At 49.9% G+C, this 21,772-nt stretch overlaps 1 protein-coding gene across 2 annotated transcripts in view; it reads left to right on the plus strand.

Annotated features, from left to right (window-relative positions):
• The window catches only part of PTPRG (protein tyrosine phosphatase receptor type G), a 637,170-nt gene that overhangs the window by 538,837 nt on the left and 76,561 nt on the right, over nucleotides 1–21,772 (plus strand). For both annotated transcript variants that reach the window (XM_016223094.2, XM_087825063.1), the window contains exons 9-12: nucleotides 5,105–5,289; nucleotides 8,211–8,319; nucleotides 13,718–13,767; nucleotides 15,095–15,866. In XM_016223094.2, coding sequence (XP_016078580.2) covers nucleotides 5,105–5,289; nucleotides 8,211–8,319; nucleotides 13,718–13,767; nucleotides 15,095–15,866 — 1,116 coding nt within the window. The remainder of the gene's footprint in view (nucleotides 1–5,104; nucleotides 5,290–8,210; nucleotides 8,320–13,717; nucleotides 13,768–15,094; nucleotides 15,867–21,772) is intronic.

The following is a 21,772-nucleotide window of genomic DNA, read 5'->3' on the forward strand; positions in this document are numbered from 1 at the left end:
TGTGCCTGTGACGGGGTTCCTGGTGCTCATATAGACCAGGAAAAAGCTCACCTGGCCATGGGGGCCAGGCAGCTGTGGGTGAGGTGAACTGGGTAAAGGCAGGCAGTGGGGAGTGGTGGAGACTGAGGCAAATGTGAGCACCCACTCCCAGTCGAAGCTGCTCTGCTACCGCAGGCAACCACTGCCATGTGTGGATGCAGGCAGATGTAGAAGTCCAGCTTCATATGTAAAATATACCAATTTGTAAAACATCGCATGGGCCCAACAGCCTGTCCCTATGTGTGCCATCAGCCTCAGGCCCACTAATTCTGTCATTCTCACCGCATCCTGTAAGGAGAATATTGCTGGGGACCAGCCACCCATTTTACAGATAACAGCCCAGGGGGTCTGTATGAGTCTGACTCCAGAGCCCACTCAGGTTATGCCAGCTTTCCCAGTGGCTCGTGCTTTTGTCTGTTTTATGTTTGGAATTTTGAGGGAGTTTTATTTGAAGGAAGAGTTTCCGTCACTGAAAAAGTAGGCAGAACTTGCCAGCACAAGGCTCGCTGGTGTGCTGTCCACCTAGTTTCACATCTTTGAGGGACGTCTGGTCATCCTTCCTCCCCCAGCACTGAGCATGCTGGGGTTTCGTCACCTTCGAAGTCCAATGCTTTCTCTGACCAGCAAACGTCCCCGTGGTGAAGGCGTGAGGTCAAGGCTGGGACAGGCTCCTCACAGGGACTTGAGGCTCCTGAAGGTGCGCCCAGGGATGGATTGAGTAGTACTGATTGTGTAGATAGGAAGAGCAACATGCCTTCTCTCATTCCATCAGGGAAATCTGAGGCCCCGTGCAGGCGGAGTGAAAAGGCCTGGTGCTCGCCCAGGGGTGCCCGACCTCGGTCAGGGAATGGCTGTGGACGGGCAGTGAGGACTCGATGTGACGGGCACTCTGAGGAGGGGCACAGAGGAGACCTCTGAGGGGAAGCATGACTTTCAGGTCGGATTGTACCTTGGATTCGGGTGGGCTGTGGAGATGCAGAAATGAGAATGGAGAGTCATGAAGTCGAGATGTGGAGGGGTCACGTCCCACAAGGCCTGTGGACCAGAATAGGAGTGTGTTTTGTCACCCAGCATCCCTACGCTGAGCCAGTATTTGTGGAGAGCCCCCTCTGTGCCAGGTCTTGTTTCAGCATCACGGATCATGTAGCAAACAACAAAAGTGGCCGACCTCACGAGCTCCCATTTCTAGTGGGCAGTTAGGTTGTTTATTACGGGTGGCCAGTGAAGTCAGGAATGTGGTTCCAGGCGCAGCCTACGGGCGGGTCTGCGCTGCGTGCACGGGTGGGCCACAGGGTGCTGAGGGCAGAATTCAGCGCTAACGACACACGGTCAGGTCAAGGCATGGCTTCCCTTAATGTTCGAGGCCTGGTGTCAGCACACCCAGACTCACCCACCAGCACCACTGTCTGTATGTCCATTGCTAGGAATGGTTTTTACGTTTTAACAGTTGGACAAATCAGATGCAATGGGCTATTTAATAACATGTGACTAGCATATGAAATCGACGTGCAGTGCCCATGAGTAAAGTTTGGTTGGAGCACAGCCACCCGTTTTGCATACACGTTGCCTGGTCTGCTTTGTGCACAGTTGAGTATTTGTGACAGAGACTGTATGCCCCACAAAACGGAAAATATTTACTGCTGGCCCTTGACAGAAAACGTTGGCCAGCGCTGCTCTAAGTCCTCGTAGTGCTCCGCCAGTGCCTCCTCCAAGTCCGCCAGACGGCTCCTCCCTCAGAAGGTGATGGAGGGAGATGGCAGAGAGGAGTTTCTGTTCTTCCTGCTTGGCCCATAGGTCTGGATGTGGCTCCTCAGCCTCAGACCCCTGGCCTGCAGCTCTGATGTGCTGTCTGGGACAGACATGGTTCTGTGGAGGCCCCTGGGGTACTGAATTCCTATCCTGGTATGTGGTCCTGATAGAGGGAGACCAGACCTGCCTCCTTTGTGAGCTCAACTCAGTGCTTCTGGTACACTGAGACCGTGGAACTCTGTCCCTTCATTCAAAGCAGGGGCACCAGGCTCCGTTCACTGACAAGGAAATTTCTCCGTGACTTACTGAGCAGAACACACGGCAGCAATAAAAATTCAGTGGGGCTGTAACACGTCACCCCACTTACATCAGGTTGTATGTCCCTTTACACGTGTAGGAAGAGGTACCTGGACGCTGACTCCCCAGAAGGTTCACAGGACTTACCCCTGGGTGCTGGAATTTGGGGTGATTTTTTAAAACTTTCTTCTTACTTTTTTATGTACTACTTGGGTTTCTTTTTCAAAACATTAGCATGAATCACCTTAATCAGCAAAGAAAACCCAGCTATTTTAATTTCAAAGACTAAATAAAAGTGGTTGCCTCTGCATGTGGGTGACAGAATTATTTATGTGGTGACGCGCAGCCATTAGTGGTACCTGCGTCCCGGTACAGCTCTCCACTAATTGGAACAGGAATGAAGGCCTCGGAACGAGGGGGTAAGTGAGAATACGGCGGGAGGTAAGAAGGGACAGAGAGGTCGGGAAATCTGACACGGCCATCACTGCGAGGGACAGGAGCTTCCAGTGTATAAATCTTTGTTCATTATTGACATCTGGAAAGGCGGGGGTGCAGGTCTTCTGACTTTCCCCCTGCTCGATGCTATCTTGAGAAACTCAAGGTTTGGGGGCGTTTTAAATGGTATGTTAGTGCCACCTAGTGTCGGCAGTGCCGTTTCACCCCTCTCCCCGCGGAAGCCTCCATGCACGCTGTGTGTGATGTCCCTGCTCCGGTGGCATTGTGTGGCAGGCAGCGCCATGCCTCGGGGTTCTTTGGGGCAGTGGGGATGCCTCATTAATTTATCCCTTCCTTCCCGTCTCAGTCACACAGAGCGGAGCTCTCCGGCTGCGGCGCGATTTGGCAGTTGAAGAGCGAAAGGATGCCTCCCTGTCAGAACCAATCTCCTCTTTTCCCCAGCACCCAGCTCTGTAAAGCAGGGCCCGTGCTTGAGGCAGGGTTGCCATCCTGCTCCCCAGGGCGGCTTGGGCTTGGGGCTCTTGGGGAGGCTGGCCGTGCTGGGCTCCTGGGAGACGGCACAACCACGCCGTGGCCCCTGGCTCACCTGCAGCGTGGCTCACCTCCGCTCAAAGCCTGAGTGCCGTCCTCGCTCCACCCTCAGTCTGGAACCTGCTCCCACCTGTCTGGTCTGTCGGCCGCAGCCTCAGCCCCTCCTCCCAGGCCTCCCTCCTCCACCCCGGCCCCTCCAGGTTCTGTGCGCAGCTGAAGCGCAGGGATCTCTGTAAAGTGCAGGCCTGCTTGTGTCGTTCTCTGTTCAGATCGTCCCAGCGTCCTCCAGGTGCCCTTAGGATGAAGACCAGAATTTTCAGCAGGGCCTCCGCGTTCTCCCTCAGCTACACTGGGCACTGTTTCCTCCCTGCCCGTTTGCGCCCGATCCAGGCCTGCTGGCCTCCTTTCAGTCCCTCAGGCCTCTCCCTCCTGTGGTCCCTTGGCCTGCCCTCCTCTCTTCCCCTGACTCACCTCCCAGGGGTGCCTTCCTCAGTCTTCCCCGGGCCCGTGGCCTGGGTCTGATCCTCCGGTACTGTGCTTGGACAGCGTCGAGTACCTCTCCTCCCCTCCATCCATCCCATCCAGACGAGCAACATCAGCTCCACATGTGGGATCCTTTGGTGAATCCCGTCTCCCCATTTAGACCAGTGGTCCAGGGGATATTTGGCATTACTGGGGACATTATTGGTTGTTATAGTTTGCAGGGGGTGCTCCTGGCATCTAGCGGGTGAAGACCAGGGATGCTGCTAAACACCCTACAACGCACAAGACAGCCCCCAAGAGCAAACAATCTGGCCCCAAAAGTCAATAGTACTAAGGTTGAGAACCCCGGCCCTGGAGTCTGAGCCCAGTGGAAGCAGGAACCCCAACTACTGGGAAAGCACGTTTGGAAGCAAAATGTCGCTATTAAAGGCTGATTTGATATTCTCAGCCCTTTCATAGGTAGATGTAGAACCACATGACCCTTCAAACCTGCTGGCCACAGGAATAGAGAGGAGGGTGGGCCTGACTTTTCCATGTCCGCATCAGGGTAATTATTACAGATCAGAGAAAGCCATCCCTTTTATTTGTGCCTTTGCTTTAAACTTATTTAATGTCTCATTTTAAATTGTATTTACTCTGATCTATTTACAATAAAATTTGATCTACAATTTTAGTTCACTGGGACACCCTGCAGGTCAAATGGCCTGGCTTCTGCAAAAAGTCATCAAGGGGAAAAGGCCAGACGTCTGTGCTAGGCTGTGCTAGCTCAAGGCGCCCTGGCCAGTGTGTTTAAACAATCTTTTGGAGACATTTGGAGACATTTGAATATGGACCGTGCATCAGATAGTATTATTGATTTAATGTTTGTTTTCTTATGTATGATTGTGGAATTAGGGTATTTGTCTTAGCTCCTGTTGCTATAACAAACTACCATAGGCTGGGTGGCTTAGAAACAACAGAAATTTGTTTCTTGCAGTCCTGGAGGCCGGGAAGTCCAAGGTAAGGCCCAGTAGGTTCCCCGCCTGGTGAGAGCTCGCCTCCTGGTTCGCAGTGTGGCTCCCCACTGTCCTCACGCTGAGAAGGGGCAGGGAGCTCGCTGGGGCTCTTTTATAAGGACACTGATCCCATTCATGAAGGCTCCACCCTCATGACCTAATCCCTTGCCAAAGGCCCCACCTCCACAGACCATGACATTTGGGATTAGGCTTCAACATATGAATTTGGGGGGACAAACCATCCAGCCTCTTGCACTCAGATGTGAGAATATCCTTACTCCTAGGAGATGCAGGGTGGAAAATTAAGGAGTGAGTGTCAGGATGTCTGACTGCTGCTGAAGGCTTAGCAGGAGAACGGCTGTGTGTGTGTGTCCTGTACAAAGAGAGAGCGAGGAGAGAGGTGGCAAAACATTGATGGGCAGATTCAGGTGAAGGGAGTGGGGGTGTTCTGTGTGCCTCCGTCAGGAGTTCGAGGCGGGGCTCTGAGGCCACGGGGCAGACCTGTGGGTGGCGCGTTGTGCTGGGAGCCCGCTGAGCTCGCCGTGTGTCTTCAGTCTGCAGCTCTCCGCCCATCCACATGAAGGTGCAGCCCCTGAACCAGACGGCGCTGCAGGTGTCCTGGAGCCAGCCGGAGACCATCTACCACCCGCCCATCATTAACTACATGATCTCCTACAGCTGGACCAAGAACGAAGACGAGAAGGAGAAGACGTTTACCAAGGACAGCGACAAAGACTTGGTAAAAGTCGGGGTGCCTGCTCCCCTTGCAGTTTGGAGAGGGGTCCCCACCACGTCTCTCTGCCAGGCACTGCGGGCGGACTTTCTGTCCCCTCAACGCCACGCTGCCACCGCTCTGCCTCCCTGCAGGGGCCCCCGGCGTGCGCTGTGGCCGAGCCTGCCTGGGCCCCCTCCACCCTCACACCTGCTGGCCATTGCCACCCGGGAAGGCTGGTTAATTTCTTTATAATTGGGCCCTTTAAAATCGACTCCTTTGTCTTTCATTCGTATAGACACAGAAAGCTTCTGTTAAGCCCTTTGCATCCAATAGGATTGTAGTAAATATTAACTGCTGTGTGCATGAGCCACAGGTCCCGGCGCCTGGGAAGCACTGTGTGAGCAGCAGTTATTATTGCTACAGTTATTCCTCCCCTTTCTCTCCTGCTGCTACTGTCCCCCCCACCAGGCAGCTGCCCGCTGTCCCCACACTCCCTTTCCCATCTGATCCAGATCCGCCTCACCCATTCCTGCCTGCTGGATCCCTGTGACCACTGTCCCCCGACCCTCAGACATCTGACCTCACTGTGAGCTACATGCCCAGCTCCACATTTCTTCTTAAAATTTGCATAAAATGTGTAGTGGCCAACACCCAGCAAAGCCATTGAGATCAGATGTTTGCAGAAGCGTCTCCCCCCCCCGGGAAAGCAAGCCCTCCAACAGGCACTAGTCTTCACGTCTTCGCACAGAACTCAAAGTGGCGCCTTTGGGTTTGAAAGCCTGCGCTTTTATCATTAATCAAAGGCAGGCTTTGGAATAATGAAATCCATGATTGTGTGTGCACATGAGAGATGCAGTCACAGAGTGGGGTTCTTAATGACGGCGATCACTTTTTCCCCTCCCAGGGCGAGTCCCCCGGGGCCCATTCAACCGGTGATGGAAGAATACTTTCTGTATTCCTTAGATGAAGATCCTTTAGCTTCGTTTTCATTTATATCTTCCATTTCCCCACCAGACGTTGTTATCTGGGTCACGTTAGGGGATGATGAGCTTCATGAAACGAGAGGAATCTCCGGAAAATCCCCCAAGGTTGTGATGTGTTTTAACCTCTCTGTTGTCACCACTGGAAGCCCACGGGGATTTTCTTCCCAGAGTAGAGGTGGCTGCCGCGTTAATCAGCAGAGACTGCGTAGGCGCTTAGGCGGTTTCCTGTTCTAAGTGAAAAATAATTAAACACGCCAAGATGAATAGATGCTGGCTTGCCGTGAACCTAATAAATCCCCGCCAGATGGCGCGGAGACTTTGCTCTAACAGAAGACGGGGTCAGGGGTTCAGAGAGCGAGGCATGAATTCGGTTCAGAGAGAAAGCAATGCAGACGGAAACGCGCCTTGATGGCAAGTGCTTTTCCGTAGGAATGTCTAGAGGTGCTTAGTTTCTCTGGGGACACGCAATTAATTTTCTTAATTCCTCAGGAAGTCAGGCGCGCTTAGCAGCACGAAAACTGTCCTCCAGCTGAGGGTGACCGTGGCCCGGAAACCTAAGTCATGTTTAACGGTGGCGCGGCTGTTTGCGGGGCACGCGCCCTCCCGCATCCTCACTTCAGGCCCGGGCCGGGCGTTACTGCGGCCTCTCCAAGAGGGAGAGGTGAGGCCGAAAGTGAGCCAGCGTCCGGCCGCCTGCTGCTGTCCCCGGAGCCGTTCCTCGCAGCCGCAGCAGGCGTGGCCACGGCCCCGTTCATGCCCGTCGGTCAGAGGTCTCCAGTCGCTGCAGCGGGAGAGCCCGCCCGGCGGTTGAGCTCCCAAGGCTGCTTTTGATACTTGGCCCAGAGCGCGTTTCAGGGACGACACCTCATCCATTAGGGGTCTTTGAAATCGGCTGCTTTTGTTTGTTTCTGCACAAAGCAGGCGCGGTCTGCTTTTTAGGTACTTTCTCTTTTCTCAGTTTTGAAGACTCTTGGAATAAAGCTTTGAGGAATGAGAGCCTGGATTTAGCAGGTGTCTAATGACTGGGGATTGGCAAACTTTTTCTAGAAAGGGCCAGATAGTAAAGATTTTAGGGTTTACGGGACATGACCTGTAAGGTCACTGTGGCAACAACTCAGCCCTGCCACGGTAGGGTGAAAGCTGCCGTAGGCAGCATGGAAAGGAATGAGTGTGGCTGGGTCCCAGTAAAACTTTATTTACAAAAACAGACGGGGCCAGATTTGGACTGTGAGCTGGGGCTGGCTGGCCCTGTATTAGACCAGGGCCATTCTTTCCATCTCACGTTGTGGGCTACATATGAACAGATTTGCCGGGCTGTGTCATCTGGCTTTCACAAGGACCCTGCGAGGTAGCTGTTTCTCTCCCCATTTTACACGGGAAGGCAGCAGAGGCCAAAGACACTGAGCACCTGGCTCAGGATCACAGCCTGTGAGTGGGGGAAAGGCTGCATCTAACCTTACCTGACCTCCAGCCGGGTATCCTTCCTGGCATCGTGCCCCATATTACCCATGGTCGAGGTATGGCGAGGCCTTTAAACTGCAGATCTTGCTGCTGATGTTTTAAACTGTGCGTGGCTCTGGAAATTTGGTGCACTTGCTAATTCCAGAGGCCGTCTAGGGCAAATAATTACAGTCTAGAAGGTAGATTAGTGAAGAGAGGTAGACTCACAAGTATAAAGAGGGCTGAAGGCGCAGTCCAGGCCTCAGCCAGGAGAGTCCGGGCTGGTTTTGTTACCTCTCACCCTGTGTATTTCCCTGTTGAAAGCAGACTCCAGGCCAGGTTCTTTCTGACCGCTCCTTCCTTTCGGAGCAGGCCTTTGGTCCGCGGGAGCATCACGCCTGTCGGCTGTGCGTGGCCACACAAGCCTGAGAGCGGTGCTCCGCATTGCTTTAGATTTGGCTTAGAAGGTGGGTGTGCACTGGCCTCCGGGCCTGCTCACTGCTTTTCTCACTTCACCTGCAGAAAGCCACCATCAGCCACGTCTCACCGGACAGCCTTTACCTGTTCCGCGTCCAGGCCGTGTGCCGGAACGACATGCGCAGCGACTTCAGCCAGACCATGCTCTTTCAAGGTGAGGCCGGGATGCTCCGGACCCCCTCCCCCCAGTCTGTGTGTTTTTCCCACGCAGGTGCTTGGACAGAAGAAAACAAGCCTGGCCTAAGGCTCTGTGGGGCTTCAAATCACAACGGGAGCCTCAGGGATTTAGGCCTGTTGTTTAGGTCAGGGGTTTCATAGGCCAGAAGAGGGGAGGCAGAGCAGAGCGGTGACTGTTACTATACTTGTTTGTCTGACGCTGTATCAGACCACAGAGTCCCCGCTGGGATTTCTATCGTGATCCAAAAACTAGGGCCCAGCAGACACAGCTCCCCCTTCCAGCTGGCAGGACCCTTCAGCATCTTGAGAAATAGGATTTGTTCCTGCTGATTTGGGGGATTGGCAGAAAGTTCTAGGGCCAGGACTAGGGTGAGGCACCTAGGTGCAAAACTTAAAGGGCTGCAAAAAACTCAATAATCAAGACATATGAAATTTTAATGGAATATTTTTAAAAAGCAAAGTCAATTCAAAAAAATCATGAACAACATAATAGAATTTTAAATAAAGTTGGGATCCACTCTGTCTTACTTGCCCTAACTCAACAACTTCCAACTGGTATGCCGGAAGAGTTTTTAAATCATGCGGCACCTGACTGTTTAGTCAGGGGCACTGACCTCTTTTCCCTTAGATTGTCAAATAAAAAGATGACAACAAACAACCCAGCAGTGGCTGTCCTGTGTGATGAAGCAAAAATATGCTGATTTTCCTTGTCAGATTGGCAAAAATATAATACATTTTTTGGTGTGCTGCAGAATTTTAGTAATTAGTTTGTGTGTGCCCTGAGATGAAAAGGTTGAAAATCACTGCCCTAACCCAACTCCAGTCCTAGTTCCAATGAAATTTTATTTACAAAACCAGGCCACCAGCCTATGGGACTTGGTTTTGTGATGTGTGCTGAGACCAGCGTGGAGGGATCAGGGCGTCAGCTTCCCTCTGCAGGACCGAGGCCCTCCCTGAAGAGGGTCTCCTCTTCCTGGGTCCTCAGTTTCAGGGAAACCTCCCTACCAGGCAGTGGTTCTCCACCTTTTTGAGTTATGTATCTGGTGAAGGCTTTTTCCTAGAAAAGCCAAAACTGAGCATACAACTTCAGGACCCCTACTACAGTGTGTAGTTCCAGCAGCAGCTGCATCTGAAGCCTGTGAGAAATGCACATTCAGGGCCCCCCAGATCGGTCACCTCAGCATCTCTGAGGGTGGGGCCCACGAGTCTGAGTCTTAACCAGAGAGCCCGGTGACTGGCAGGCACAATGAACACAGAAGTCCTGGTTGAGAACTGAGGCCCTGGAATGAGGGTCCCAAGTTTGAGTCCTGGCCGCACTTAGTATTTCTGCAGTTCGGAGAATTTTTATTAACTTTCCTAAGCTTCAGTTTCACAGTCCAAAATGTGGTCATATTAATAGTACCAACCTCCCAGCGTCCTTATAGAACGGCATGGGGTGATGCATGCTAAGCAATTCGCATAGTGTCTGGCACCCACTATAAATATCCCCTTATATTAGGTTAGATTTAAAAAGTCATAAATGATGAACCCAGGGTAAGAAGCCCTCCAGCCTAGATTCCCTCCAAGGCTCCCTTCCAGCTCTATAATTTTGCATTTAGTGTTTAAGTATTCTTTGCTAATGTCTACATTATCTCACCCTTCCATTTAAACTAATTGAAATTAGCATGCTGTATGCTTTTCACAAATAAATCATGCTCACTATGTCCACTTGTGCTCTGCCCCTTTGCCAGCGTTGAGGAGGGACCGCAGTTCCAAGGCCAGGTCTGTGCCAGCCCAGGGGAGCAAGAACAGGAGGCCAGAGTGGGCGCTGGCTGAGGCCAGGGCCCTGGACACATAAATCATGATCAGGTCTCCCGTGTGCTCCAACCAGGAGCCTGGGAGCCATAGAACTGCCTTTCCTGACTAATGGGCCCCCGAGCTTGCTGGCTTCTGCATGGACTTTGAAAAATTAAATGTTTGTAATGTAATGTAATTCCAAAAGGCCTTGTCAGCTATAAATTCTAAGCATGGGATATTTAAAATGTCTGATCACAGGGACTTGTTGAAAATGGCTGGTGTCTCGTTTGTCTGTAGACTTCCTTTGTTCAGAGGTGGACATGAGTTCACAAACTGTATGTGTTGTGTTTGTCCCCGTATGTTGACAAAGGGCACGGACCCTTTTCTCCTCCCCACAATGGCTTCAGCATCTGCCCTGCAGCCTCCAGTGAAAACGAAATCTTAGTGGAGGAAGCTAGCTTACCTTTTCTGGTGAGCAGTAGAGGCCAGGGCACAAAACTAACTCTTAGGAATTAAGTTTTAGCGGGGAAAGGAGAAAAGCTTAGAGAATTAGGTTTCTGAGTGATAACTTTTACCTCTGACTTGGGAGCATGAGGAAGCCATAGGGAATATTTACCTTATCATAGTAAATATACCAGTATTTACATTCTATATAAATATGTCACATTTACCTTACTGTGATAAATATAATAGTAATAGTAGCAAGCAGTAGCTGTGGAGTGAATCACAGTTACAGAGCGTTTGCCCATAAGTTATTTTATCTGACCTCGTGGCAGCTGGTAATGCAGGTGTTATTTACAGAAGGGAAATGGCGTTTGAGGCAGGTGAGTGAGTACCTGTGAGAAATCACTTGGCTACAAAGCTGGGTCTGGATTCCTTATTTCAAAGCCCAGTCATTTCTGCACAGCAGTGGACCACCCTAAAGAATAAATATTAGCCCCATGCCCCAGTCTTCAACAAACAGATAACAGTACTGATTTATTAAATGTTCAATGCCTTTTTGTAACGCTCAACAGTCCTGGAAAATAGGGATTCTTGAGTTTTTGTTTGAGTCACAAACCCATTAGGCACCTTGGAGGCAAAGCTGATGGACTGTCTCTTAAAACGATTTAACATAAAAAAATAAAATACATAGGAAAGGAAACCAATTATTTTCAAATGCAGTTGTCAAAATATTTTAAACTAACAAATTTGGACTGCAGTAATATGCGCGTGTTCTCATTAAAGAATTAAGTGACGAGTGGTGGGCCTGTTGGCTGCTGTGATTTCTGAGGGATGAACAGAAATTATTCCCAAAGACCTGCACATATGAGGCAGTAAGAAAATCTCGTTTCCATTGGAGACAAAGCCCCAGGTCCTGTTCACGAAGCTGAGGTCTGTTGCTGTGTTCATGGTGGAAGGAAGGGCTGCATCTCAGTGAGAACTCAGGGACAGAGCAGTGTCACCTTCCCTGTACGTGCGTTCCATTAGGCCCGTGGACCCAGGTTCAGCGCTCCTGCCACCACGACCAGAACTGTCCCGCTGGAAATTGTTCAAGATTAATGAAAGGCAGGCCTGCGGATGGAGGGGCCTTCATCAGAGCCTTTGGAAGGGGCAGGTGGAGCAGGTCTCCTGGGAACTTCTCTTTTTGTCTTAACAAAGGGAGGCACGCAGACCTGTCTGAGACAGTCCACGCAGCAAGGATCCTTCAACAACTAAAGGATGGTCTGAGGCTCTGCTTAGTCCCGAGAGCCCTTTGTTGCATAGGCTGCCTCGTGTGACCTGGTGGCATTGACTTCTCGATCGGTCTGTCCCTGCATTTGTCTCTGCACATTTCACTTTACAACTGTCCAGAATGAATATCTGGTTAGGCCAGGAGTTGCACACTTGGTGCGCAGGGCCCGGCAGAGGACATGCACAAAGGCGGGCGGCTGTCCGTGGGAAGGTGGAGGTCCTGTGCCCACTGAGAGCAGGTGACTGACACTTAGCTTCAGCAGAATGTTGCCCTGCAGGAAGGTGAGCTCAGTTTTGCCAAATACTGTGATTTTTCAGGATAAGCTGGAATTTGGGATTTTTTTTTTTTTTTTTAGGCTAAAGCTGCCTTGTACACAGTGTTGACAAAGCTACTGTGTACAATGGCAGCAAATTCAGTTTTTCAAAATAGCCTGCAGGCCAAACAAAAGTTATATTGGTCACCTGCCACTTCTGGTTTAGATAAAAATAACAGCATGCACAAATGCTATTTCTTGTTTAGCGTTTCTTACCAGTTTTTCAGTGCCGTGCCTGCACAGGAAGCAGACCTCTAGTTTATGCAGCATTATTGGTTTTCGAGATAACGACACAAACGTAATTTGATGTCCTTTTCTAAAGTTGTACTGTTCAGCGTTATTCACGGCAGCGAAAAGGTGGCAACAGCCCAGACACCCATCAGGAATGAAAGGAAGCGAAGTGCCGCACACGTGCGGTGGGTTATTATTCAGCCTTGAAAAGGAAGGGAATTCCGACACGGGGAGGCACTGTGAGGACGTTGTGCTAAGTGAAAGAAGCCTGTTACAAAAGACAAACGTGTGATTCCAGTTCAGTGACGTACTAGGAAACAGAGCAGCACGGGCGTTTCTGGGCGCTGGGGCACGGGAGTGGCAGTTGTTTAATGGGGGCAGAGCGTCGGGTTTACGAGAGGCGACGTCTGGGGCTCCGTCGCACAGCATTGTGAGCGCACTTGACTGAACTGTGTACGCAAAAGTGGCTAAGATGGTAAGTTTTGTGTTATGTTAAAGTTATAATGTAATATTGTTGAATAATAATATCCAAACACCAGGAGGAGGAGTGTGTGGTTAGTATAAAATAATCTGACCGTTTAAAGCAACGCTGGGTGTTAAAACTTAAGAAGAAATGAAGTGTATGACAACATGCCAAAGGTGAGGTGGACAAGTAGAGTTAAATAATCGTATAGTTCTTACATTCTTAGGAAGTGGTAAAAGTGCTAATTTAAGGTAAACTATAGTAAATTTAGGATGTCTATTGTAATCACTGAAAGGATCCTATGAAAAATTTTAAACAAAAATCAAATAGAGAGGAATAGTGAAATAATACGATTCCACTTATATGAAGTTCAGAACAGAACTCTGACGGAGGCCAGGATGGTGGGTGCCTTTGGGAAGGGGAGGCGGGTATTGACTGGGTGGGGCACCTGCAGACCTGCTGGGGAGCGGGAGGATGTCTGTATCTCAGAATGGGTGGTAGGTACACAGGTGTTTACAGAGGTAAAAACTAACTGGACTATACACTTAAGGTTTGTACATTTTACTTTAAGTTTTGCCTCAATAAATCCAAAATCAGTAACAATTAAAAAAAATTTTAAACTAATAGCTTAAGACAAGATTCAGCAAATTGCAGCCCACAGACCAAATCTAGCCTCTGCATATTTTTTAATGATTCACGATCTAAGAAGGGCTTGTCATTCTTAAGTGGTTGGGGGGGGGGGGGAATCTACAAAGGAATAATATTTCATAACATGAAAGTTGTATGTAATTCACATTTACGTCTGTGGGTAAAATTTTGTTGGAACAAACACAAAAACAACAATTCATAGTTTACAATGTAATTTTTTCGTTTCTCAGCTAACACCACTCGAATATTCCAAGGGACCAGAATCGTTAAAACGGGCGTGGTAAGTGAAGACGGGCAATTGTTTTGTCCTGGTTGTTAATTTGCATGTAGTTAAAGCTGTCGCCACGAGGTGGCAGTATCATGTTGTTAAACGGCTTAATGTAAAGGCGTTAAAATAGAGAAAAATTTACATCATTCACTGTTTATAATTCAGTATGTTATGAAAACAAGCTGTGCAACAGCGTGAAAGCAGTAGTGTTATGTACAGTATGATTTTTGTCAAGGAAAAAATTCTCAAGTTTTTAATGATCTGCTATCTGTAGGGTCCTAGGATGTGGGATTGCACAGGGCTGCTCCAAGCCCTTCGCTGGGCATATGCTAAAATTCAGAGGTTGTCATTTGCCCAGAGTTAGGTGGATCTGAAAATTTCTGAAGCCTCAGTCAATATCTAAGTTTTACCATTTCTTGTGCAACTAATAATCATAATATTGACCACATAGTTGGTAATAACAGTAAAAGCCTAAAACGTACTAAGCATTTCCTGGGTTTCAAGCACAGATTATTTTAAGATTATTTATTACTTTTCTTACTCCTCACAGCATCCCACAAAATTGGTGTTCCCATTATTTCTGTTTTATGGTTCAGGAAACCGAGGCCCAATGAGTTAGGGTGATGTGCCCAGCATCACCCAGAGAGCACATGAGGGGCCGAGGCTGCCTGACCCTCGTGGACCGAGCGCCTCGTCTTGTGTGGCATCTGGCATTTCATTAAGCAGCTTCAGATCTCAGCATTTGCTACCTTAATCATCTTTAAACTCCAAAAGTTTCAAACTAAAACTTTGCGATAAAGCGATAAAGGTGTTCTGGCCATCTGTTTTGAACTGTGTAGACCATCAGATGGATTTCTGGATTCTCCACACCAGGATCTAAGAACTAAAATTAAGCTCAGAACTCAGAGCAACACTGGTTGTCTTCCCGAGCTGTCGTATTTAGCACAGTCCCACAATTGAGCCCCGGTTTGGTACGGTGGGAAGAGTGAGCTGAGGCTTGAACATAAGCTACCTGCCCTGCCTCCGCCCCTTGACATCTCTGTGCCTCAGTTTCCCTATCTTTAAAACTGAGTGATGACCTTGTCAGGTACCATGGGAAATCCCAGCACATCGTTGGCAATTGTTAAATGGAGCAGTGATTATTGTCATGAGCTGGTCATCTCATTAATCAGAGATGGTCACCCATGATCACTAAGGTCAGCTTTGGCAAACCCCACGAGTAAAATTAAAAACCAGGAAAGCCCTTTGCAGGCCATAACCTTCCCAATCGAATGACTGACGCTTCTCTGCTTTCTCTTTCTTTGTCCCTCCCCTCCACCACCTGGGTGGCCCTTTCAAGCCCACAGCATCTCCTGCCTCTTCGGCCGACATGGCCCCCATCAGCTCGGGGTCCTCGACCTGGACATCCTCTGGCATCCCCTTCTCATTCGTTTCCATGGCGACTGGGATGGGCCCATCCTCCAGCGGCAGCCAGGCGACTGTAGCCTCGGTGGTCACCAGCACGCTGCTGGCCGGCCTGGGGTTCGGCGGTGGTGGCATCTCCTCCTTCCCCAGCACCGTGTGGCCCACACGCCTCCCCACGGCCGCGGCGGCCAGCAAGCAGGCCGTCAGGCCGGTCCTGGCCACCACGGAGGCCGTGGCGTCCCCGGGCCCCGATGGCGACGCGGCGCCGAGCAAGGACGGCGAGGGCACTGAGGATGGGGAGGACGAGAAGAGCGAGAGTGAGGATGGGGAGCGGGAGCACGAGGAGGAGGGGGAGAAGGACTCCGGGAAGAGGGACAGGAGCGGGGTGACCCACGCCGCCCCGGGCCGCGGCCAGGCCGAGCCCGCGCCCGGACCCTCATCTCCCGGTAGAACCGCCCAGGACGGGGGGCGTCGGACTATACCTGGGCCCCAGCAGGACCACACTGCTGTCCCCACCGCCCAGCCCGATGACAGGAGGGGTGCCGCCCCGGACTCCGATTCGGTCACCTCCACCCAGGTGCCCCCCACCGTCACAGAGGAACATGACGAAGGGAGTGATCGCAAGAGTCCCGAAATGCCGTCTAAAAAGCCTGTGTCCCGAGGGGACCGATTTTCCGAGGATAGCAAATTTATCACGGTTAATCCAGGTAGGTGGCTCGTCCGCATCTGAGGCTCCACACTGCTCTGAGCAGTTGGGTTCGGGGGTGCGGATCCAGAAAGTGCTTAGTGCTCCTGGAGTGTGTGTCCCTGGTATAGAAGGTGTGCGTGCGTGTGTGCGTGTGCACGCGCACATGTGTGTGTCTCTCTATTTTATTTCAGGAAAAGTAACCTACTTTCTTATTGTTGCTGGAACAAGTCTTGCCTTGATATTTGTTCCTGGTAAAATATACTTTCCTCAAAGTAACTCCAAGGACTTCAACCACGCAATGGAGTAAATGAGTAAAGATGGCCTCGATATTAAATTTATTAAGATTTAATTCCTTATTCAACACCTATATTTCTTGGTGCGAGGCACTGGGCTGGGTGCTAACCCAGGGGAGCCTGGCCCCGCGTCTGGAAGCTCACAGTATAAGCAGGAGACAGAGGTGCTGGCAGGTAGCTCGAGCTCACGCCAGGAAGTCAGGGGCAAGATGTTAGAAAGCAAGCAAGAAAGTCAGCTGGCAAGCCAGAAAACCAACTCACTGAAGTTGGAGGCCATGAAATGGTGATAAAGGACGTAGACAGCCTGCTGTCGAAGAGAGTCGTGAGGAGGGCAGGGACTCTGGGGAAGTGACATGGAAACCTACAGGGTGAGAGGCTCTTGCATCGTGAGGGCTGTAGGAGCCCACGGTCCCATCCCAAGAAATAGGGCTCTCCACCAGAGCCCCGGTTTATAGGTGGTGAGACCAGGGCATGGCTGGTCCGGCCTCCGCTGTGAGATGTGACCGCCAGCACCCTGGCCAGCAGCAGTTTTGCTCTGTCGTACGTTCAGATGTTACTAAGCCATCCTGATGGTTTCTGCGAGGAACCCTGAGCATCGGGGGCTGTTATTGTTGTGAGGAGTTTTCTTAATAAGAAATTCTTCCTTTTGCCAAACTACAAGATGTTTAACAACAATTTTTTGCGTCTAAGCTGTTTTGGAGTTATAAAAGTGCAAAAAAAAAAAAAAAAGCAACTGGTAAATATTTATTTGCTTTTGCACTTGTAAACATTAAAATTCATCTAAAGCTGAGATCTCGTATGTTAAGATACAACTTAGAATAAATTTTCATGTTTTGAATTACGTGCTCCTGAGAGCTGGTGTGGACTCGCTTCGGAGTGTGGGCTTCCCATGGGTGTTGCTCCGTGTGTCCTGGTTTTAGGGAGAGTGCAGAGCAGCCGTCTGTGGAAGTGAGTGCAGGGACTCTCAGGCCGCTGGCAAAGCTGTCTGAAGCCATTCCTACATGAACAGTGACATTCCCTCTCGGAATTGCTGTGAAAACAGTGAATTTCTTAGATTTGAAGATATTACAGAAATATTTATGGACAACCCGGTGTGTACCAGACACTGAACTAGGCATTGGGAATAGAGCACAGATCAAAACAGGCCTTCATTCTTCGGGGGTTTATGTGCTGGTGGGGAGCTTGAGAGTATTCCAGCACACAAATGCATTGCTTCAAAGACTGGTAAGTGCTAAGTGGGGCACAGTGACCGCAAAGCCTCGAGTGGTGGAGGAATGATGTTTGAGCAGAGACCCAATGATGAGGAGCTCCCATGCGGTGATCATGTAGGAACATTCTAGGAGCTGCAGATGCAGAGACCCCAAAGCGGGGGTTAACTTGGAGCAGTCAAGAAGCCGTGAGAAGGCCAGTGTGGCCCAGAGAGCCAGGAGGAGGGGGATGGGATGGGTTCAGAGAAGGGCAGAGCTCAGAGCGGGAAGGGGCTTGTCAGCCATGCCGAGGATTCGATTCTAACAGATGGTAAACCAGTGGTGGATTTCAGTAGGAGACTCACTCATCTGATGAACTTTTTGGGGAGGTCACTCAGGCCTCTGGAGATTATACAGGGGAGGCCAGCGTGGACACAGAGGTCCCAGTTAGGAGTTGATGGTGATGATGGCTGGGCCAGTGTTGTTCTCCCCAGACAAGTGGTGGCTCTGGAATTGATCTTCGAGCTTGAGCGGCTCAGGCTCTGGGCTGAGGGCTGGCAAAGGAGTGGTCAGGCAGCTCCTCTTAAGCACCGCTTTGCCCACACCCGAAAAAGATGAGTGCTGAGAACTTAGGTTGGGAGTGTTTACACCTTGAGAGACTGGACTGGGCAGGACCTGGGGCATGTTCCAGATGAGTGGAATGAGCCATTGCAGCTGGAGTCCAGTTCCAGATTCCAGAGAAAGTAGAGAAACAGATGGTAAACCTTGGGGACTCCCAACCCCAGGTGTGGGGCACGTGGGTCCCCAGCTTCAAACGTCAGGCATGTGAGAGTCTGCGATCTTGGCAGATCACCCAGAAGGCTCTGCCCCTTACCCACTCAGCATCCTAAGGCCAGTCTTTACTCAGTGTCCTCTGCAAAGTGGGGGTGGTAACAGCCCTTAGTGCAGAGGAGGTGTAGATAAGTGGAGTCACCTTGCTGTCTATGACAAGGAGGGAGGAGTCCAAAGGCCACACAATCAAGATGGCTATGAGGAGGCCCCAGCAGGTCTTTTTTTGCAGTCATCCTGGACGTTATTAAAGAGCGTGAGGAGACAGTGGTCCCCAGTGAGCTGGCATTAAAAGTGACATCCAAGAACTCTGCTCCATCCCCACACTGCAGATCAGGGCGTCTCCCTCACCACCTTCGTTTCAGTGGGCAGGTTCGCTTCTTTCCAAGGGGAAGGTGACCTTGCTTTAGAATTCCAGGCAGTTTACCTTCGAGAGGGGGGTAGTGATTGCTTAAGCCAGAGTCAGCCAACAGCATTTTCAGGTTCGTGGGCCGTAGGTCTGTGTTGCACATACTCAGCTCCTCCATGTGGAGCAGAAGTAACCAACCAACACGTAACTGAGCACATGCAATCGCGTTCCAACAAAACTGTTTACAGAAACAGACAGTGGTCGGATTTGACCGGCACTCTGTCATTTGCCAGCGGACCCATAGTTTAAGCAGAAATGTCTGTGCCTACTTGTCAGTGAAGGATGTGAGTAACTTGAGGGTAAAACCCTCAAATCCCCTAGAAGGACTCAGTTTGCTTCCATCCATCCCATCTTTTCCCTCGTCTTACCTCCACCAGCTGGGTATTTATTTTTTAAATGAAATCACTATCATTTTTATCATTTTAAATGAAATCACTATCATTTTTATCTTAGTTGTGACTTATTTTAAAGACTTTGTATGTACATTTTTTAAAAATCTCTTCTACATTTGTTTTTTCTTCACATTAAGTAAAAACTATTTCAGTCAATATTTACTATCTGTGAAAAATTGTTAACATTTAAAGTTACAAACTATGTTTTTACCAGGATCTCCAGGAGGTTTGTTTAAATTCTCTTGATGTTTGATAACATCTTTCTAAGTCCTGGGAGTAGAAGCTTTAGTATATTCATTCACAGGGAAGGAGAGAAAGAGGCATTTTTCTGTTGAAGAAATGGCAAACTCAGACACCTACAGAAACCAGGCAGGTAGTATCAGTGAGAGGAGAGGACCAGGTGCTAGACATTAGAGAGTGGTGAGGACTGTAGCAAACTAGATAGCAGGTGTCCTTTCTAAAGAGGGCCACCTCACTCAGTTCCAACTGATTGTAGTCAGTGAGAATGCCTAGTGAGCCAGAAATCTAGGTCTTTGAGCATAATCTTGCAATTTTTCAGGGAGTTCAAATTTTTTAAACAATTTTTTTCTTTTCCTCTTCATATGTGCCAACAGATAGGTAGAAACCACTGGTACTTGGCCTGTACTATAGCATTGATTGCTATACTTGCACCTGCCCTGGAAGCTGATCAGATGGATTGGAGGCCTATATGCAGTCACTCTCTCTCACCAAGTGTTTTTGTTAGCATCTACTTAGTGCGAAGCCCTCAGTGGGATGTGTGCTGCATGGATATCCAACATTGTCCTCCATCAGGAGCCACAGCCTGAATGTGATGGAGACACCCCGAGAATCCATTTGATGCGGAAAATGTTCTTAGGGTAGGGTGCAGTACAGAATGCGTGGCAAATGCATTTCCAAGTGGGCATAGTCTACAAACTCATCACTTAGTGCCAGGGGTTTCCTTTCTTGTCTTCACAAATCAAGAAACCCTTTTTCCCCCCCCAGACTGAACCCTGCTCAGAACCCCAGTGTAAACACTCATTCCCTGAAAGCCTCAGGGTCCGCCCTGAGCCAGGTGCTAAAGGAGTGGTCCAGTTCAGGTCAGCAACTATAGTCTCCAGGCCAGATATGGCCCCTGGAAGGTTTTTTCTGGCTCAGGAGCTAACACTGAGCAGAGCTGGGCAGAGCCCTGGGGCTGCTGTTCTGCTTTCAGCCGGAGTGGAGGGGGCTGAGCTCCATCCCACCCCTCCGCTCCTTTGGCAAACCCCGAGGTACCTCTTTGGGACTCTCAAAGCTAGCTGGAGACCTTTGATTATGGGAAACAGCACCACCACCTGTTAACATTTGTTCCCGGCGGGGTTGCCTGGGCTGAAAGCCAACTGCGCTGTCAGTTACCCTTCATTGTGCTGCCATTGCTGCTCTTGGGCCAGCGAGGAAACTGAGGCCCAGGAGGCTAAGGAACGTGCCCTGGGCAACACAGCTTGTGGCATACAGGGCTCTGACTCGGGCCCTGACCGCAGTTCAGGGGAGGCCACCCCACACGGGGCTTCCTTTCCCATGCTTTGAGGCTCATTCCCCGAGTGGGCATCATGGGATGATTTCAGATGAAATATTAATTATTAAGTGAATAGTTGAATGTGTGCTTTAAAAAAAGGCACTGCTTTCCCATTAATGGCAGAATTTCTCAGCCATCTACAGGGTGTTCCAAAAAAATGTATACGCACTTTAACAGCTGATAGCTCAATTTTGAAAATGAAATTGATTTTAATAAACACTGCCTTTATCATTATTCAAAGTATATGTGTACATTTTTTGGTATACCCTACATGATTCCCCCCCAGGACCGTAGCAACATCTGGAAGCGTTTCGGTGGCCATGCCTGGGGAGGGACTGCTGTACCCTACGGGACAGTCCCCAAAACTCATTTCCTGGTCCAGAATGTTGGCGGGGCCGTAGCTGAGAGCCTGATTCATAGTATTAACAGAAAGTTTCCTTTTCGAAGAAGCTGGCTTGAGGGGGAAAAACAGTATTAACTTAAGGACAAAATCAAGTAGTAGTGCAGGTTCATGAAGAGAGGGCAGAAATCAGGAGTGTGAGCCTCCGGTGGAGGACTGCAGGCGGGGAAGCTAGCCCGCTTTGTTTAAAACAAATCCCAGCCAACTGGGGTGGTGACTGCCTGAAGCAGTATCGGCTGGGCTGGTTTTGTAGGCCAGCTCGCTTGTCAGGAGACTGCTTCTTAGGGGTGACAGAAGGAACCAGGTGGGAGTGGCTTTGGGGTCATTCAGGGCCAGTGTGGTTTAGTTTCCTCCCAGAAAGTATCTGCGACCTTGGAAGATTCTGTCCCTACTGAGTGATCTTTGAACTAGGGCAGGTTATATATATCTCATCATGTGGGAAACCGGACACGTAGAGAGCAAGCAGGTTTTCAGGGGGTCGTCGAAGTCAGGAGCTCAGGGTGTCAGGGGCGGTGTGTGTGACATATGGCAGTGCGCACACAGCTTCCATCCCTACTAATGGCAGTGTCCTCAGTGTCTGCGGTGGCGGTTTGGTAGGTCAGGTCCAGCCCTGTTTGTGGGGCTTGGAATTTACCAAACACCCTCAGTTTTCCAACACCTCGTTGAAATAGACACGATAGACTGTGGTTTGATCGTTTGAGTCTGTGTGAATAGTCAAGAGTGTGTCCGTATTTGCAAGAACGCCGCTGGCGATGGAAATGGACATGTGATGCTCTGATCCAGCTCAGACAGGAAATGGGACACGGAACCAGTGTCCCGTTGCAGGAAGGTGTGTGTATATGTAACTGACAATCGTGTTTC

Source organism: Miniopterus natalensis, chromosome 15, assembly GCF_054644295.1.
Source record: "Miniopterus natalensis isolate mMinNat1 chromosome 15, mMinNat1.hap1, whole genome shotgun sequence".
NCBI classification, from domain to species: Eukaryota; Metazoa; Chordata; class Mammalia; order Chiroptera; family Miniopteridae; genus Miniopterus; species Miniopterus natalensis.